Genomic DNA, 19,545 nt, shown 5'->3' with positions numbered 1-19,545 from the left:
GCATGGCTGTGGCTTTTTGGAAATGCTCAGAACCTAATTACGAGTTAATAACTGCAAACAAATGTGTACAAATAAGTACACACACACACACACACACACACACACACACACACACACGTGCTCTATACCCATCGATCAGCTGGTGTCCTCTGCCAGAATATTAGGCATCATCAGTTTAGATGTTGAAAGATACCCTTAGGAGATCCTCTGGGAGACATTTCCTGACCCTAACATCTTAGGAAAGGCTATTATTGATCTTATCTTGGTTTTTCTTTTGTCATTCCCTCTGCTCATCCTTACCCTCCCATATCTTGTGGTTTATAGCCTCACTTGGAAAATTTTTATTTAAGAAAGAAATTTTGTAAACTTTCATGGGTGGTAATGTTATGCAGCTGTTTGAAAAACAAAGACCAAATGTTACTTCTGACTAAATCACGATTGTATTTTCCAACAAACAGTACATTATGTGCACCCATATCAAAGCGGCTTCATAGTATTTGCAGGCTCCAGTAGACGAAGGCATTCTTTGTTTGAAAACTCCACGTGGAAAGCTGTATTATTATAAAAGGACTATTTTCTGCCCTTGACCCTGAATTAAATTTACATTTTAAAACTTAAAACAAATAAGGTTCCATTGTTGATTGGACCTCCTTTTGTTCAACTGGAAAATCAGTAATTATATCCAGTCTTTCTTGTAAACTGTGAAACAAAACCATAAGGAATTAGACAAAATATAATAACAATGGCAGTTATTTGGGCTTTTTTCCCACTACCATTAGAGAAATATGTTTAACATGACTTAAGTTTGAATTTGAAGAAGCACTTTGAGTTTTCACAACACAATTTACATAGAGGCCTGAGTGAGTCAGCCAGTAAATAGGTAGGTACCAAAGAAAGGATGCAGAAGGATCTTGGCCATGCATACTCCGATTCATCTTCCAAATTTAGCAGCCAGGTAAGTCATACATTATCTTAAGGGAGAGACGGACAGGGAGAAAGGAGAGTTGCCAGGGTGTTAGTCTAATGGAAACAAAAAGAGTCAGGGAACAGGGGCCCTTCTCCTCAAAGGTATCATTGTTCTGCAGTTTTCAAAGGAAGAAACTGAGGCCCAGGCAGCCTAAGTAACGTGGCCAGCATCTTGCTGTTAGAAAGTAAGGAAGCCAGAAGCAGCAGCCAGACTCCCTGACTTGAGGCCCAGAGTACCCTGCCGCCCTGCTGCCTCCCTATGCTGCAGACTTCAAAGACAGGGCAGTTTCTTCTGTTCTTTATCTAGCTAGTTAATGGTGCTTTCCTCAGTGTGAGGACTTGAAGGTGAGCTGAATTTTTTTTACATGGATAGAAAGTAGAGGCTGGTTTTCTTTCATGTGTTTGATTGGACTTAAAACAGATGATGCATTTTGAATATAAAGTGATGAAGGATGTCCAATGGCAGGGTGGTTTCAGCTGTTTCTGTGCCCCTGCCCCGCAGAATGAAATTACAGGCTCACTCCCAATCGTGAACTAGTGTAGCCCCAGTGTTTGATGGCTTTTACCCCCTCCATTCTTTTATGCATTTCAGAGACCTGCGTTAATTGGCCTGTCTTGTGTTTTCAGTACAGAATGTCGTGTGCCCCGTGTCCATGACAACGAGGGGGTTCTCCAGCCGGTTCTTCTGCCAATACAGTGCCGACCTATGGAACATTGGAATCAGTATCTTCATACAAGATGGTCCCTTCCTTGTTGTGCGGCTCATACTCATGACCTATTTCGAAGTGATCAACCAGATGCTAGTGTTCTTTGCTGCCAAGAATTTCCTGGTGGTGGTGTTACAGTTCTACCGCCTGGTGGTGTTGGCCTTGGATGTACGCGCTTCCTTGCGAAGTCAGAGGGAACGCCTGAAAGGAGAGCACAGATGCCCGGATGTACCTGCTGAGTGTGGGGTCTCACCTGAGGCCTGGCCAGGCAGTTCCATGGAGGCCTTGGCTATTCCTTTACAGGCCTCGCCGGTCACCTCCGACGACTCCCACCCCACACCATAGTTAGTCGCTGACAGCAGCGTGCAGCTAGACAGCTTGACTTTCTGGTTCGTCTTTCAGACAGAATCTTCTTTTTTTGGCTTTGGCATATAATAATTTTCAAAAGAACAACATAAAAAGTGATCTTAAACCAAAGCTGAAAAATTTTCTTTTTTGAACGGAATGAAAAGAACTTTGATTAGTGGCTATCGCTACAACTTCTGTGTGATGGTATCAGATGTTCGAGTTGTTCAATGACTAAGTGATTTGTTTGTTTTGAACTGTTTGAAAAGCTGTGGACAGGGTTAGAGTGACATGCCCTCGAGAGATTTAATGCAGACAAGCTGTCGCGGCTGTTACCTGAAAATAGAGCATCTTTGAACTTTGGCTCTATTGTCAGACTATCTTATCTGATCTTTTCTGCAGTGTGCCTCTGACATCAAAAAATGTACATTCAGTGAATGTAGAACAAATGAAGGGAAAAGTGCCTTTAAAATTACCTCACTGTGGGCTGGAAACAGTGAAAATCTCTGCCCAGCTGCCATAGCATCAAGAGCCCTATTCATCACTGCATGGACCTTCCCAGGAAAATCATTTTTCTGGGCTGCTGTGGTCTTCTGTCATGGTGCATATGCTCTTCTGGAAATGTTATTGCTTTGGCTTGGGTGCTGCAAAATTCACAGCAAGCCATTTTGGTTACAGATCTACTGGTTGTGGGGCAGGAAATACTGGTAATGCTGACAGTCACAGTTTCCACTCTGAACATGATTTGCAGTCTTCGTCAGGATTTTCCTTAACTCCACTTTACCATTTTCTATATTGCCAAGTCGAATTATGTGGGTTGATGCAAGAAAGCACTGAAGCAGTGAATAAAGGTATTTCAGGCCCTTTAAGTGTTACCACAATCGCTGGTGTCCGTCTGCAGTCCTGGGAGCGCCTCTGAACTGCCACAGCTGGAGCCAGCCTTTGGTCTCGGGAAGATGGTGGTGATGGAGGCTTGCATTAGCCCTCCTCACCACCGACAGCCCTTGATGAGTGACGGGGGTCAGAAAATGCCACAGCATTGTGGAAATCAGGAAATTTGCTTTTCTTCCCTGCCTTAGGACTGCATTTCCCCAGTACTGAAAAAGCTGTATTTTCCTTTCATATGCCTCTGTACGTTCCAGTTGGAGGCAATTCAGAACCTTTTAAAATGATTTTTGCTTTTAAAGATACAGTGTGAAAACTTACCTGGCTTTATAGCAGTAATTATACAAGGCAAACAACTCCAAAACTGTTCCTTTAGGGTTCAAAGCATAATTCCACCTTGTTATTATGCTCAGGAATTGAAAGGGACATTAAAGATAAGGCAGGGTGTGAACTTAAATTGGATATGACCTAGAGACACCCAATTGGGACAAATTTTATCTATAAATCTGTGTGACATGATATCTGTTCAAACTATTTAATAGTTGCATAGACAAACCGTTTTTATACAGAAAAATTAATATTTTTCAGTTAATAGTTTCTTTGGTGCTTGATAATGTTTCTGTTTCTTTTCTTCCTCATGTTTCTAATTTTAACAATATGATGATTGCAAAATTACACATGAAAATAATAGACTACATTTATAATTTTCCATAATAATTTTTTGAAAAGTTAACATCAGGAAATTGTATTTATATAAAGAACTTGATAACTTTTAAGGGCATGTTATTTAAAACATTTAGCAATTGAACACAAAATAATAACTTCTATTTATAAAGATACTCAGCTGAATCTGTTTTTAGGTTGACTGTCTTATGTTGAATGTTTTCCTCTACAACATGTATGTGCCGCTTATTATTGCAGATTTGCTCATGGGCATGCTTTTTATGTTTTAATTTTTCTTTTCCAGCAAAACAAATATTGGGCCTCTAAAAATAGATGAAGTATGAAGAAGTATGGCTGTTGTGCAGATATTTTTAAAATGCTTTTGACTCTGAGACTTGGCTTGGCTCAGTGAATGAGTTTCTAGTACTTAAGTATTTTGTAATTAGCAGTCCTCCAAAGGCCTGGGAAAAAGAAAGTCCAGAGTCTGGCTTTACCCCACTGCCAGGAAGGCAGAGAGCAACCAAGACAATCTTAGCAAGTACGTGCATGCTGAGTTACTTCAGTCATATCTGACTTCATGCGACCCTATGGACTGTAGCCCACCAGGCTCCTCTGTCTGTGGGATTCTCCAGGCAGGGATATTGGAGTGGGTTGCCATTTCCTTCTCGAGGGGATCTTCCTGACCCAGAGATTGAATCCATATCTCCTGTCTCCTGCATTGGCAGGCAGGTTCTTTACCACTAGCGCCGCCTGGGAAGCTGTCTCAACAAGTAGCGGTGGCAAAAGAGACACATGCTCTGCAAGAGTTTCCAGGAAAGACTATTAAGGGAAACATCTGTTAACCTGACTGCCAGAATGGCCACTCTCTTGGACTGTTTTCCATAGTCAGGAAAATCTATATTCATTTAGTTTATTGAAAAATAAAACCTAAGTTCAGGTTCTATGCTTAGGACCCTTGTTGAAAACTTAAAACTTGACTTAGTTAATTGCATGTTTTTATTGTAGTTTGCTAAATATTGTAATGTTTGAAAACATCCATTTATAGTATTATGGATGTTTTTAAACTATTAAAACATTTATACTATTTGCTGTTAAGTGCCCTGGACAGCAGTTACTTCCCAGAGGCTGACATTCTGGGACTGGCTTCTGCTTTATCTGTGCAGCATAACTGACTTATACCATTCATACAACGCAAAACAGACCATACCTCTCTACCAACCCCTCACAGACACAGAACATCCATATCCTCGCCACTGAACCAAGTGGCTTGTTTGTGGTTGTTGGTGCTGCTGTTATTACTACTGTTGCTGCTATTTAATTGCTGGATGAACTCAACTGAATGTCCTTCCTAAAATCCTGCCATTTCATTTGTGAGAAAACAGAGTGGCGCTGTGTAGAAACACGCCTCACAATCATCTTCTGGCCTTTCTTTACTTCCTAGAGGACATGACTTGCCGCTGCAAGATTAGTGAACTGTCTTTCTCTTCTGACTACTCTGTTAATTTTGATCTAAGCTGGAACAGATAACATGAGGAAATGGAAATTTTTCTTGGCCAATAATATTCTTTCTAATCTTCCAATGTGAAGACAGTTTCACAAATGCATCAGTTAGCTCTGTTGTAGTTCCACTAACAAAGTGAAGGGTAGGAGCACTTCAGGCTTTTGAAGACTAAAAGGATGTAGCTGAGAACTATCAGGATGCAGGATCATAATAGTAATTGTCAACTTGTTATTTCACAGATCTTTCAAAGCCTTGGGAAGGCATGCATTTTAGTGCACATATTTTGGTATTTCCACCAAGAATTCAGAGTTCACACTGACTCTTGTTATCTTCGGCAGTTGATCTCGATGACTCTTAATTAACTCTTCTGTTAAAAGAGAAAAAGGATTGCACAGAACCACTGTCCACCTTCACTCTACATATATGTACGACATACACACTGACATACATCTAGAGCCTTAGATATGTCAATGGAAAGCCAAACCATCTAGAAATATTAAAACAGAAGAGACCATTACTTTTCCCCCCCTAATTTTAGGCTTTTTTTACTTAATGTACATTCTGATCCTCTCTCAGTAATATCTGATTTGGAGTTAAACTAGGCAGCTTGAGGATGTTTATAGTTTTGAGGCTTTAAATAACAATCCACATGATGGGAGTAACTGTAAACAATTTTAATGTTTAAATAACTCCTGCACACTTATATTTCATGGGTGTCCACCTCTGAATCTTTCTTACTAGAATATTTTATAAGAATGTTTGCTCTGAATTATTTATATTTTTACTATTTCGCTATGAATGACATTTGTATTGTATTATATACATTAAATAGTTTGTGTAGAACTCTATCAATGTCTGTTTTTTTGCCTCCATTTCCTATCTTTGTTCTCTACTGTAATTCATTTCATTTAGTTTTTAAGCTCTGGCTTAAAAAGAAAACTGACTTATTTAGAATGTGATGAAAGTGGCATTTCAAACTAGTGAGGAAAGATTGACCAATTTTATAAATGATGTTGGGAAATCCTGCAAACCATCTGGAAAAAATAAAGTTAATTTTTTATCTCATGCAATATATAGAAATAAATTCCAGATGGACTAAAGATCTAAGTGTAAAAGTGAAAACTCTAAAATATTAGAAGAAAATATGGAATGTATCTTTAGCATTTGGGGAGTGGGAAATACCTTCCAAGGCAAGTTAGAAACCCCCGAAGCTATGAAAAAAAAAAAGAATGACAGATTTTCCTATGCAAAGATTTAAAATTTCTAAATGGCAAAAGGTATCATCAATACATCACTAATACCTTCTTTTATGGAGAAGGGTAACAGTGTACTCAGAGGAGAGAAATGACAGGTAGAGAAATCAGAATGGAAAAGCCAAATTGATCATATACTTATAGATGATTGTGTCCTGAATAGCCAGGAAAAGCACAAAAAAACCTAAAGAAACTATTACAAATAATCTGAAATTATACAATAATCAATAGCTTTTTTATATACAAACATCACATCGAACATAAATTTGAAGAAGAGATTTCCATTATAATACGATCTAGAACCATGAACTACATAGGAATAAACTGAATAAGAAATGTACCAGATTCATGTGAAGAAAATTTTAAAATGACTTTGAGGACCTTCAACAAATAATTTAACAAATAGAAAGATATATTCTATTGGGGAATGGTAAGAAGTCTTGATATTTTAGAAAGTATCAATTTCTCCTCAATTGATCTATAAATTTAATATAATCTCCAGAATAAATCAAGATTTTAATTCTAATGACTACACAAATTGATTCTAAAATATTATGATTAAATAAGCATGAAATAGTAGCTGGGAAATACTAAAAGGGAGAAAAAAATTAGAGAGTGTGCTTTCATTAGACTTATTAAAGAGCTACAGTAAGCAAGATAATCTGATTCTGTCAAGAAGAAAAATGAAACAGAACAAGTTCAAGAAATAAACTGAAATACACAAGGACTTAAAGATAAATAGTGAATGACTCTTATAGAGGTTTAAGGTTTGAATAATATTAAATTGGATTCCTACCTCAATCCTTATACCTAAAACATTTCCAGAAGGATCAAAGAATTAAACATTAAAAATCAAAAACAGAGAACTATGTTTTTACAATTGTAATGGTGAGGATGTTTTCAAAGCAAGATATAAAACTAAGTAACCATAGATGATACATATATTTCAACTTGTAAAACTAAACATTTTATATCATAAATATACCATAAGTGAGTTTAAAGGTTAAACAAAAAACTGGTTAAATATTTTTGCAACAATTGTAACAAAGCATTAGTTTTCTTAATGAGTAAACAGCTCTCACAAATAAGCAAAAGAAAAAGAACACCATTGGAAAAATGAACAAAAGATGTTAAGTACATGGTTCACTGCAAAAGATACTATTACGAAAATGCAAATCAGGCTTCCCTGGTGGCTCGGTGGTAAAGAATCTGCCTGCCAATGCAGGAGATGCAAGTTGGATCCCTGGTCCAAGATCCCACAGGCCATGGAGCAACAAAGCCCACACGCCACAAGTATTGAGTCTGCGCTCTAGAACCTGCGAGCTGCAACTGCTGAGCCCACGTGCCACACAAGTGAAGCTCGCATCCTAAAGCCTGTGCTTTGCAACAGGAGAAGTCACTGCAACCAGAAGCCCGCACACGGCAACTGGAGAGGAGGCCCCGCTCCCCACAACTAGAGAAAAGTCTGAGTAGCAATGGAGAGTCAGCACAGCCAAAAAATACATACATGTAATTAAAAAAAAAAGAAAGTGCAAATCAAACCACAGTGAAATACCATTTTTCAAATGCAGACTAAACTATAAGATACCATTTTACAGTGAGCAGTTTGGTGAAGATTCAAAAAAAAATTATCAAATGCTCTATTAGAAGGGATTAAGGGAAGAGGCATCTTTTTCATTGCTGGTGAGGACGCAAATTGGTACAACTCCTTTGGAAGACAATTTGGCAGGATCAGTCAGAATTTAAAATACATTTATCATTTGACCAGCAAAGTCAACTTCTAAGAATGTATCCTGCAGATAAATGTGTGCAAAAATATATACACAAGCCTGTTCAGAGTAGGATTTTCTATAACAGCAGCAGGTGCCCATTAATAGGGTTATTATTAAATTAGGGAACATATATACTACATAACAGGCTTCCCAAGTGGGAATGACTCATGTCTCCCAATGCAGGAGACATGAGTTCAATCTCTGGGTAGGGAAGATCGCCTGGGGAAGGGAATGGCAACCCACTGCAGTATTCACGCCTGGAAAATTCTGTGGGTGGAGGAATCTGGTGGGCTACAACCCATGGGGTTGCAAAGAGTCAAACATGACCCAGCACACAGATATACACACAACGATACCTATATAGAAATAAACACCTAAATGCCAAATACCTAACGACTGCAGAGTTCAAAGAGTTGGACACGACTGAGGGAGTGACACTTTTACTTTCCCACTACATACTACTATGTAGGTTTTAAAGAGAATGGAGTAGATCCATACATGCTAATTAGGAACAATCACTTAGATATTTTATTACATAAACGTAAGGGAGAAAACCATGAGCAAACTCTTTATAAACGTTATCCATGCCTTTACTGGTAGCTAGTACATGGATGAAATGATGCTCAAGCCTCCAATGCTCATGGGTAGCCCCTCATTTTTTTTTAACCTTAATGCTTTCTATAGTTTGAACACCTTAATTATGCATTACTTTCGCAATTTTAAAGGCTATTATTCACAAAAAATAAATCTCACCAACTGCATCTGCTGCCAATATTATTTTGCAGTTAAAGGGAAAGCACACTGATCGTCTTCACCCAACGAAGTATTATTTTAGATGCATTAGATAAATCGAAGGTTTAAGACACGTCAAATTCTGCTTGCTTTATGACGTGTTAAACCTTGGGAAATGAAAGAATGAATATATCTAAAAGAAGTCAGAAAAATCAAACTGACCAAGATAACTCATTGGGTCTTGATGAACTTGATGAACACTTTGCAAGGGCCAGTCTGACACTTTTGCACTCCCTGACATTCATACAGGCAAGACAAACCATAGAGGAATTTCACATTGAATTAGAAAGTCAAGCTGATTTCCCCAGGAGAGAGAGAATCAACTAAAGGAACCCTAAAAAAGAAAACTTCAGAAGAAATCTATGCATCTGTTTCCAAGTTCATATTCATAGCCCATCTAATTTGTTTATATAAACTTCTTTAGATTTTGGTTAAATATTAACTAAATTTACAATGGATGGTGGTGAAGTGATTGTATGCAAGTCTGATCAAATCACTGTGGAAAACAAAAATCCCTAAACCAACCATATGTCAGGTATCATACAGTCTTTGTATCTAAACTAAGATATTTCAGGCAAGGACAATTGGATTTATGAGACAAAATATGTTTTCTCCGTGGAGGCAGTTGTTCAGTTTCTGCCAAGTATATGGCTGGAGAATTTGGATGGTTGTGGTTCTGGGATCTTGGGGGTTGTTTCTACCTTCTGGCAAAGAGTGTTCTTTCTAGTATTCAAGGGTTCCCATATGACCCGAGTGACAGCTAACAGCTGGGTCAAAAGCTGTAATTATTTCATCAGCTCTCTTGGTTTCAACTAACTCCTATCAATACCTAGTTATCTGTCTCTAACTTCAACCTCTTTCCTGGACTCTGTGCCTAGACTTGCATTTCCTCCCCCAACCCCAGATATTCTGCAAGCATCATACACTCAGTATACATAGAATACGTATTGTACCACACTCAAATTGCATTATACCCCCTCCCTGTGTTCCACTTAATGGCCTGTAGCCACTAGCCCCTCAGGTACCCATGCTAAAACTGGAGATACCCTTGACCCTTGGCTCTTCTTTCTTATCCTTCCTACATAAGTGATCTCCAAATTCTTTCAGTTTTATTGCTTATCATTCCTTTCAATGTATAACCTGCCTCTCTAGTCCAATTGCTACCATCCTAATTTAGTGTCTCATCACTTCTTACCTCGCTGACCACAGTCATTTCTCAAATGGTCATTCAACTTCCTGCTTTAATCCCCCATAAAAATATTCCAAACTGCATTCAGAACCATCCTAAAAGGCACAATTTATCACATGTCTCTTCTATTTAACACTTCAATGATGTCCCGCTTTCAACAAGATCAAGTATAAAGTCTGAAGGAAATCATTTAAGACCTATCACAAGTTGGCCCCATACTGACTTTTCAATCTTGTTTTCCATCACTGTTTTTTTTTTCTCTCTCTCTCACACACACACACAAACACATTCACACTTAGACATGCAGCTGCCACCATAACACGCTACTCCTAAATGATCTCCTAAATTTGCTATTATCCTTTACTTTGTTGGGGCTTCTTAGGTGGTGCAGAGGTGGTGAATTCACCTGCCAAAGCAGGAGCTGCAGTTTCAATCCCTGGGTCGGGAAGATCCCCTGGAGGAAGAAATGGCAACCTACTCCAGTATTCTTGCCTGGAGAATTCCATGGACAGAGGAGCCTGGAGGGCTACAATCCATGGGGTCACAAAGAGTCTGACACAACTGAGCGAGCTTTTTTACATTGCTATGTGTTTGTGTACTTTGCTATTTCTTTTCTTCAATATAACAATGCTATTGCAACCACTCCATTATTAATTCCTTGTCTACTCACCCCTCAGCTCTTGTGGGTGGCCTATTTTCCCACCCAGAGTTTATTTTTAAGGGAGGAAGAACAACCCCATCAGCAAAGATTATTCTGCATCCTAAGGGCACCCAAGAAAGTGAGCACAGGCATGTTCTAGAAGCAGAGACATCCTCCAGTCTGGGGTCCCTGGTTTCTAGGGTTTCCTTTGAAGCAGCAGTGCTGATGAAAATTTCGGGTAAGACAACGTGAATGTAGAGCTGTGGGCTTTGTCACTTATCATGGTCATGGAAAGAATCTACAGGAGAAGAGACAGGTCAGTGGTCCCCAGAAGTCTTCCCCTCTTCTCAGATCTGGCTGAACGAGGCAGTTTCTCCTGTATCACAGGTAGCTGTAATCTTACAGCTTCTCTTTAAACTGTCTTAGTGACGTTTTCCCCTGCTTATTATGAAGTGTCCCCCTTCTAGCATTACATCTCACCCAGCAATGATCTCCAGCTCTGGTAGAAACCACCACAAAAGCTTCAGAGGCTTAGCGCAAAGACCACATCTGCCTGCTTCCTGGACCAAGCCACTCGCCTTCACTTGTCTCTTTTCCAGTGGTTATCATGATATATGTAATGACTTGTTTATGTCTCTGGGAGCTGTCCGAGGCCATGGGCCATGTCTTAGACTCTATTATAACCACTTCGCTGCTCCAGACACACTGAAAGTTTGCCTGTTTACAGAATTCACCAAGCTTCTTTCTATTTGGGAGTCTTTGTTCTATTGGTGCTTTTACCCGGGACAGCTCCCACCCCTTCTCCCATTCCCCCAGAGCTGGCTCCTTCTTTTCATTTGGATTCCAGCTTAAGTGCAGGGTCCTCAGAGAGACCATCACTTTTTGCCTTTCTGAATAATCTCCATCACCTCTATCTTTATTTTATTCCTAGATTTTATCACTAGGGGAAATTATCTCTGCTTTATAAATTTATTTGTTTATTGTCTATCCTACCTATAATGAAAACCTAAAGGTCAAGAGTACCTATCTTGTTCATCTCTGGATCCCCAGTGGGTGGCACATAACAGCTGCTAAAAAACTACTTGTGAGTACATTACTTCTCTGTGCTTATTTACATCTATAGTTTTTTATAAAATTGAAATACGTTTTTACATAAAACATATTTATGTATATACTCTGCTTTGTTCATTTATCATTTTTGAGCTTTTCCTAATGTTAATTATTCTTTGATAATATAACGCCAAGAAACTCTTCTGCATGAATGTAGAAAAAGACCTAATTACCATTTTTTTTTAAGATTCCACATATAAGCAATATCATATGATATTTGTGTTTCACACAGGGAATTCTACTCAATAATCTCTAATGACATATAGGGATAGAATCTAAAAAACTGGATATATGTATAACTGATTCACTCAACTGTACACCTGAAACTAACACATTGTAAATCAACTATACTCCAATAAAATTAATTAAAAAGGAGACCTCCTCACCAAACACCACAGGCTTTTCCAGCCATCCTCCTCCTCAGCACTAGGCCTTGGGTTCCTGGAATGCCTTTTCTTTGCGGCCACTCCCCTGGTGATGTGAGAATCCTCACCTCTCATTTCTCATTTTTTTCCATTACTGGTTCCTTCTTTCCATGGGTCTGTCTACTCCTTCACTTTCTAAATGTGGAAGTTCCAACTCATCCATCTGGCTAATCTCTCCCTTTGCAATCCCACTCCCATCAGCGACCCCTTAGGTCTACAGCACCAGTTGCTTCCCAAGCATCTTTATCATGTTTCCATGGCAATGATCTCCTGGTGCTCCCAGCCCACCATGCCCACAGCTGGATTCAAAACGTGTCCTCTCCCAATGTATGTATGCATGTATGTATGTATGCATGCTCAGTTGATTCTGACTCTTTGTAACCCCTTGGACCGCAGCCTGCCAGTCTCCTCTGTCCATTTTCAGGTAAGAATACTAGAGTGGGTTGCCATTTCCTTCTCCAGGATAGCTTCCCAATCCAAGGGTAGAACCCATGTTTCCTGCATTGCAGGCAGATTCTTAACCCACTGAACCATCAGGGAAATCAACCCTTTTCTTGAACCCACAATGCTTGTTAACAAAACCACTGACCTTCCAGTTATTTTGGCTCAGTCTTAGTTGTCATCTTTGACTTGCCTCATTCACATATTTACTGAATCCTATTTCTTTTTTTGCATAATGAATATAATTTTGCTGCTTTTCTCTGATTATACAAGCCATACATGTTCAATGCAATGATTTCAAACATATGGAAATGTAAGAGGGCAAAAATCACATGGGATCCCCCTTTACTGCAATGTTCATCATTAATCATTAAAAATAATAATCATTCTTTCATGAATATTTTATTTCAGATGAAAAATGATAGATGGATCAGATCAGATCAGATCAGTCGCTCAGTTGTGTCCGACTCTTTGCGACCCCATGAATTGCAGCACGCCAGGCCTCCCTGTCCATCACCAACTCCCAGAGTTCACTCAGACTCACGTCCATCAAGTCGGTGATGCCATCCAGCCATCTCATCCTCTGTCGTCCCCTTCTCCTCCTGCCCCCAATCCCTCCCAGCATCACAGTCTTTTCCAATGAGTCAACTCTTCACATGAGGTGGCCAAAGTACTGGAGTTTTAGCTTTAGCATCATTCCTTCCAAAGAAATCCCAGGGCTGATCTCCTTCAGAATGGACTGGTTGGATCTCCTTGCAGTCCAAGGGACTCTCAAGAGTCTTCTCCAACACCACAGTTCAAAAGCATCAATTCTTCGGCACTCAGCCTTCTTCACAGTCCAACTCTCACATCCATACATGACCACAGGAAAAACCATAGCCTTGACTAGACAAATCTTTGTTGGCAAAGTAATATCTCTGCTTTTGAATATGCTATCTAGGTTGATCATAACTTTCCTTCCAAGGAGTAAGCGTCTTTTAATTTCATGGCTGCAGTCACCATCTGTAGTGATTTTGGAGCCCAGAAAAATAAAGTCTGACACTGTTTCCACTGTTTCCCCATCTATTTCCCATGAAGTGGTGGGACCGGATGCCATGGTCTTACTTTTCTGAATGTTGAGCTTTAAGCCAACTTTTTCACTCTCCACTTTCACTTTCATCAAGAGGCTTTTGAGTTCCTCTTCACTTTCTGCCATAAGGGTGGTGTCATCTGCATATCTGAGGTTATTGATATTTCTCCCGGCAATCTTGATTCCAGCTTGTGTTTCCTCCAGTTCAGTGTTTCTCATGATGTACTCTGCATAGAAGTTAAATAAGCAGGGTGACAATATACAGCCTTGATGAACTCCTTTTCCTATTTGGAACCAGTCTGTTGTTCCATGTCCAGTTCTAACTGTTGCTTCCTGACCTGCATACAAATTTCTCAAGAGGCAGATCAGGTGGTCTGGTATTCCCAGATAGATGGATAGATAGATGGATAGACATAGATGACAACTAGCTAGCTAGCTAGATGAGTTCCTATAAATGGGATAATATACTAATTAAGTCTTTAAAGATAAAAAAAATACCAAAGAGTTGTAAAAACTGTGGGTTAATTTATATTTTTATGATGAACAATTTCAGCTCTCAATCTTGTCAGTATTACTTCTATGAAGGAACACAAAACCTTATGTGGAGAAATGAAGAGTACCTGTTTTAGGGTTTTTGGGAATTTGAAGCCTGGAACCTAACCCTGTGGAAACTCTGGAATTGGACCTTACTTTCTTCTTCTGTCTATGCTCCATGTTGACTCTTATGGTATCTGTAGAATAATATTTTGCCCTATGACTGATCAATGGCCTCAACAAATCTCTTTTAAAGTCTATCACATATAAGCCATTGCCAGCTATGCGAGGGACACACGAATGAATAAGTCATCACCCTTGCTTTTGAGGAAATTTATATCTATGGCTTTTACACACACACACACACACACACACACAAATGGTACTATACCTTGCCAAAAATTCATGCCCTACCACCTGTCTTCATGCCTATGAAGGGTTCATTTTAGTTCTCTCTGGGTTTTTTGTAGGACCTACGTTTCCAGCCAAGCTCCCAGCTCCCAACATATACTTGGAAATATAAGAGGGGATGCAAAAAAAGAAAGGAGATCTGAGAGGGCCGATTGAAAAGAAATGAAAGTTGTTTATGTTTTGAAAACATGTTTTGTAGGTGATGGCTCTTAATCACTGTGAGACAGTCATTGTAGGACCCCTCAAACATTGCAAGAGCTCATTGTGGACCTGGAATGATTTTGGAGATTATCTCTCTTCTTTTCAAAGGATGCAGCTGTTCTGGAGAGGTTTTGTCTGAACTCAGCCATATTTCCAGGCTCAAAGTGGTGGGACACTGCTCATGCAAAAGCACCATGGGAGACTTGAAAGCACTATTCGGACCTTCAGAATCATCTAAAGCATTTCTTAGTACATGTCCAGGACAAAAGATGCTCATTTGTCACATGTGAGGGAGCGGTGACATTTATTTTTACAGATTCCGTGAGCTGAAAGGAGGACTTAGTGGGCACATCGCATTCTAGCAATCTCCATCACAGCAAAAACAATCTCAGAAAAGGAAGACACACAGGGTCTGTACTTGCAGATTACAACCTCTTTCATTAACTCTGCAAAAAGTTTAAGATTAAACTTCAGCAATCTAGGACACAAAAACTTTAGAGAAAACGCTAGCTGGGGAAAATGTCAGTCATATTTAAGAGCAGATGTCCATCACTTCTCTCAGGGGAAGCAGTCCATTAAGTTGCATGCTGCTGAATCAGATGTGACAAAAAAGTTCATTCAGCCCGGTTTATTTTGGCTTGAGATTTAGCAGCCTGAGTTGCTGTGGCTGGTATTTCTGGATCTGCTGTTGCTTCTACTCTCAAGGCTGTTGAGTCAGACCTGACTGAGCTCTCAGACATCCCTGGATCTGTGGCACGCACACACCTCTTCATAGCCTGAGTGCCAGTGATCTACAGCATGCTGGTAATTCATATTTGAAAACTGCACACCTACCAGCCCAGATGTAAACTCAGCACCAAGCAAAATCAGCTTCCCCTCGAATCTGTGTATTCTGTGTTCTTCCATAGAAGATTGAACATCCCAGTGCTGAGCCATTTATTATCCTGTACATGACACCTCTGGGGGTGACAGCCACATTCATCAAAGCTCCAGTCCCTTAAAGGGAGAATGTTCAGGAACTGTCTGAGCAGCTATCAGAGAATTCAACCTTGCCTCATGACTTTTCTAAAACTTAATAAAAATCTTCTTTTCAATCAAAATCTTCCAAAGGATACAGACCTCATTTCTCTAATTTCATGGAGAAGCCAAAGCAAATATCAACCAGTTTCTATGTTTTAGCTTCAGTTGCCTTAACAATGCTCTTTTACTCATGTCATGCTGTTGATTTCCTTTCCGATGGGCTCACACAAGGATTTTACTCAAGACGGATTCTGGTCTGTGTTTGTACTTTGAGTAACATACCTTTGGAGCCTTTGAGCTTGAAGGGATGTTAGATCTCCTTACCTCTTTGAAGGCGAAGAAATGAAAGCTGGAAGAAGGGAAGGGGCATCCTAGCTTTACTCTCATGAATGGCACATTCAAGATCAAATGAGCTGTGCACAAAAGCAAAATGCATACAACAGAACAAAAAATTAAACAGGTTTAGTTTTCAGCTAATAACATAGCATCTATAACACCCTGAAGACAATCTTCTTTGCTCAACATTTCAGAGTTTACCCAAAGCTTTCACACAAATTATTTTAATCCTCACAACCATTATGGATGCAAGGTTTGTTTTTTTGTTTGTTTTCTTAAACAACTGAGGAAATGAGCACTCAGGGTGGCCAAAAGGCTAGCAAAGGTCATATCTTTAGGGGTGAATGACAGCTGAGTCCAAAGGTTCAGCCCCACAGGCAGGAACACATTACAAATGATTCTATCCATCAGTGAGCAGCCGTGAGCACAAACTTACTTCACAATCTAAATAGATTCTCTTTCCCCATTGGCCTGAAATTTTCCGAACTTAGTTTTGACCAGCAAAATTGTCCTGCTGTCCCTGGAAGTGGGTCCAAGCCTCTTCCATAAGATGACAAGAACACCTGTCAGCATCATCAGAATGGGACAAAATTACCACTTTGGTTCTTTGGGCCCTAAACTGATTTGCTCCCAAGAACTCTGATCCTAAGGAATATTAAAGTATTGGGTTGGCCAAAAAGTTTGTTTAGCCAAGATGCTGTGGAAAAACCCAGATTAGCTTTTTAGACAACCCCATAATTTGCCTGCTTCTTCCCAAAGAGAGTTTTGTGTTGTCCACATTTGTTCAAAGGAAATTGCTGCTGTTGTTTCTGTGGTCCTGGGATTAATTATGCCATATAGTGTTTTCTTTTTATTGTCTCCTTTTCTGTATTTAATGGCATTAGAAAAAATAAAACTCATTTTTCTTCCTTCCCATACTGAAGCCCCTACCATATTTCCTTAGACGAATTAATAAAAGACATTGACAGGGAAGACGTGGGATTGTTTTCCAGAGGGCCTTTTGAGTTTCCCTGACACAGAATTTTTTCCCTCCTTCTCCCTTCCAAGCTCTTCCTCTTTTGTAGAAGCACTTTAGGTCACAGGGCCATGAGTCTGCAGCAGGTGAAACTGAAAGAAAATCACTGAGTCTTCCTTTTTATTCTTTCTCTGACTTCTTCATTTACATAAATTAAAACCTATTCTAAACTGGCTTCTTCCTTGGCATGAAAATAAGCTCTTCAAGTGCTCAGGAAATGCCCAGTCACCTCATCCTGGGACTTTGGCTTCCTCAACTTTTTGTTCCTCAACTTCTCATGCATGTCTCTTGAAGACTCGTAATAATTTTTTTTCTGTAAAATATGAATTGGTAACCTTGGAAAGTCTGAACTGCATCCAAAAGGAATTCATTACTGAGTGGGGGTGACTTTGACTTTCATGAAAATGAGTGCTCCGAAATCATCAGCTTTAGAAAATAATTCATTACACTTTTTTTTTTTGGTGGTGGTGCAGTGGATAAAGTGCCTTTCATAAAAGCACCTCTTGTATGAGTATCCTGTGTGACCTACCTCCTATGAAAGGAAATGTTAGGACAGTCAGCTATTTGGAAACATTGTACGTGCAAGCTTTTATGCTGACTTTCACTGAGAACGAGATGAATGATGAATACTTAAAAATTTTTCCCCACAGTTCTGCTGAAATCCTAGTTAATTGTTTCAGAGTATCCACCTGAGGGAAGCCATATGCAATATGGGTTTGGGGGTTGGCGCTTCCAATGACTGACCAGCTCTGTAGCCAGTGAGGATGCTGCTCCCTCCAATTTTTATCCCAGTCCTCACTTGTCTCATTATCTGGGTAGATTCACTCATGTCTGTCTTTCTCTTGAGACAAAAGAATACATACCACCATCCCAAGTAATTTGCAGGTTAACAAAAGTTATGAGATTTTCCCTTAACTTAGAAAACTTACATAATAGAACAGAGTATACATTTCATATATTAAAGATGTAGATTTTAAAATTTTAATATTCTATCATATCTGCTCCAGAAATCTTTCATATTAAACACATAAATAAAATAGGAATGAAGGGAAAATCCACTTTGTATGCCTACTCAATGGGATTCTCTGTCCCTCCCTAGAGGCACACACTCTCATAAATCTGGGATATATTCTCCCAGCCCATGTTTTTATATCTTCACTACCCATCTTTAAACATTTTGTAATACTCGAGGCAGATGATTCTGTTTGTCCACCTAATCTTCGTCATCCCCCTCTTCCCTTCTATCAGGACCTTGGTCTTGCAGGGTCCAAGAAGGGCATTCATCATCCCCTCCTGGCTCTTGTGCAGCTAAAGAGGGGAGGGGAGGGAAGCAGAGGAGAGGATGTGACCTAGTTTTGGTCAAGGAGGTGGAAGCAGAATTTCAGAAGATGAAGCTTCTGGAAAAAAAACAGCATTTTCTTGGTAAGAGTGCATATATTCAGATTCAGATTCAGAGTCACCTTCTACCCTCCCTCTCTGTGGACCTGATGCATGAATGCACAGTGTGGCATGGGAGCTCTCACCATTTTGAAGATGAAAGAAAGATAGAATGAGCTTTCGGGAAGGAACTCTGGTTGCAGCTTTGAGGACCCCAGAAAACTATTGTCAAGCTGTCCATCAGAAGTGGACTGATTAAACATATTTACAAGTGATCATCATATACACTGGCCCCTTTCTGGGCCACCAGACCTGATTAACTGCATAAGCATCCCATCCCTGCACTTTGTGGGACCTGACTGATGGCTTCTTGGAACTACCTTCATCTGAATCTCCTTCAGTTGAACTCTTACAAGATAAAATCGTAAACTTTGATTTGGTTAAGTCACTGCCACTAAATTTCTGCAAACATAGCTAAACACAGTCCTAGCTGCTGATATTTGTTTTTTTTGTTTTGTTTTTTTCTTTTAAGACTCTTGGACTTCCTTGGTGGTCTAGTGGCTAAGACTCTGCACTTCTGATGCAGGAGGCACGGATTCTATCCCTGGTCAGCAAAGTTCCATGGCCTTCCTCACTCCCCACCAAAAAAGATTCTGATAGAAATGGTGGTACCCTAACAAGCTGTTGTATAACTTGCTTTTTTCACTCAGATCATGGTTGACCTCTATCCATTTTGAAACATATCTAGTTCACTTATTTTTAAATTTATTTTTTCTATTCATTTCCTTTTTACGGGCCTTTAGAAACTTTTCACCATTACCAAAATATTGTTCTGCAGAGCCCCATGGACTCACATGCATGAGAGTTCCTCTAGGATGTGTGCTAGAGGTAGA

At 39.6% G+C, this 19,545-nt stretch overlaps 1 protein-coding gene and 1 long non-coding RNA gene across 5 annotated transcripts in view; one reads left to right on the top strand and one right to left on the bottom strand.

Annotated features, from left to right (window-relative positions):
- TMEM26 (transmembrane protein 26) overlaps nt 1-5,915 on the top strand; it is a 64,540-nt gene extending 58,625 nt beyond the window's left edge. For 3 of the 4 annotated variants that reach the window (XM_059882404.1, XM_059882403.1, XM_059882405.1), the window contains one exon: nt 1,594-5,915. In XM_059882404.1, coding sequence (XP_059738387.1) covers nt 1,594-2,018 — 425 coding nt within the window. In that variant the 3' untranslated portion in view covers nt 2,019-5,915. The remainder of the gene's footprint in view (nt 1-1,593) is intronic. The other variant, NM_001103163.3, reaches the window with a different exon arrangement.
- Nucleotides 418-1,618, bottom strand: LOC132344130 (uncharacterized). Its single transcript, XR_009493249.1, has 3 exons — nt 1,563-1,618; nt 889-971; nt 418-699 (listed from the first exon to the last, which is right to left on the bottom strand). It is a non-coding gene; the product is annotated as an uncharacterized lncRNA (long non-coding RNA).
- Nucleotides 5,916-19,545: the final 13,630 nt, after the last annotated feature.

Source organism: Bos taurus, chromosome 28, assembly GCF_002263795.3.
Source record: "Bos taurus isolate L1 Dominette 01449 registration number 42190680 breed Hereford chromosome 28, ARS-UCD2.0, whole genome shotgun sequence".
NCBI lineage: Eukaryota > Metazoa > Chordata > Mammalia > Artiodactyla > Bovidae > Bos > Bos taurus.
The sequence above is the reverse complement of the archived record's forward strand: the minus strand, read 5'-3'. Positions and strand labels throughout refer to the sequence as shown.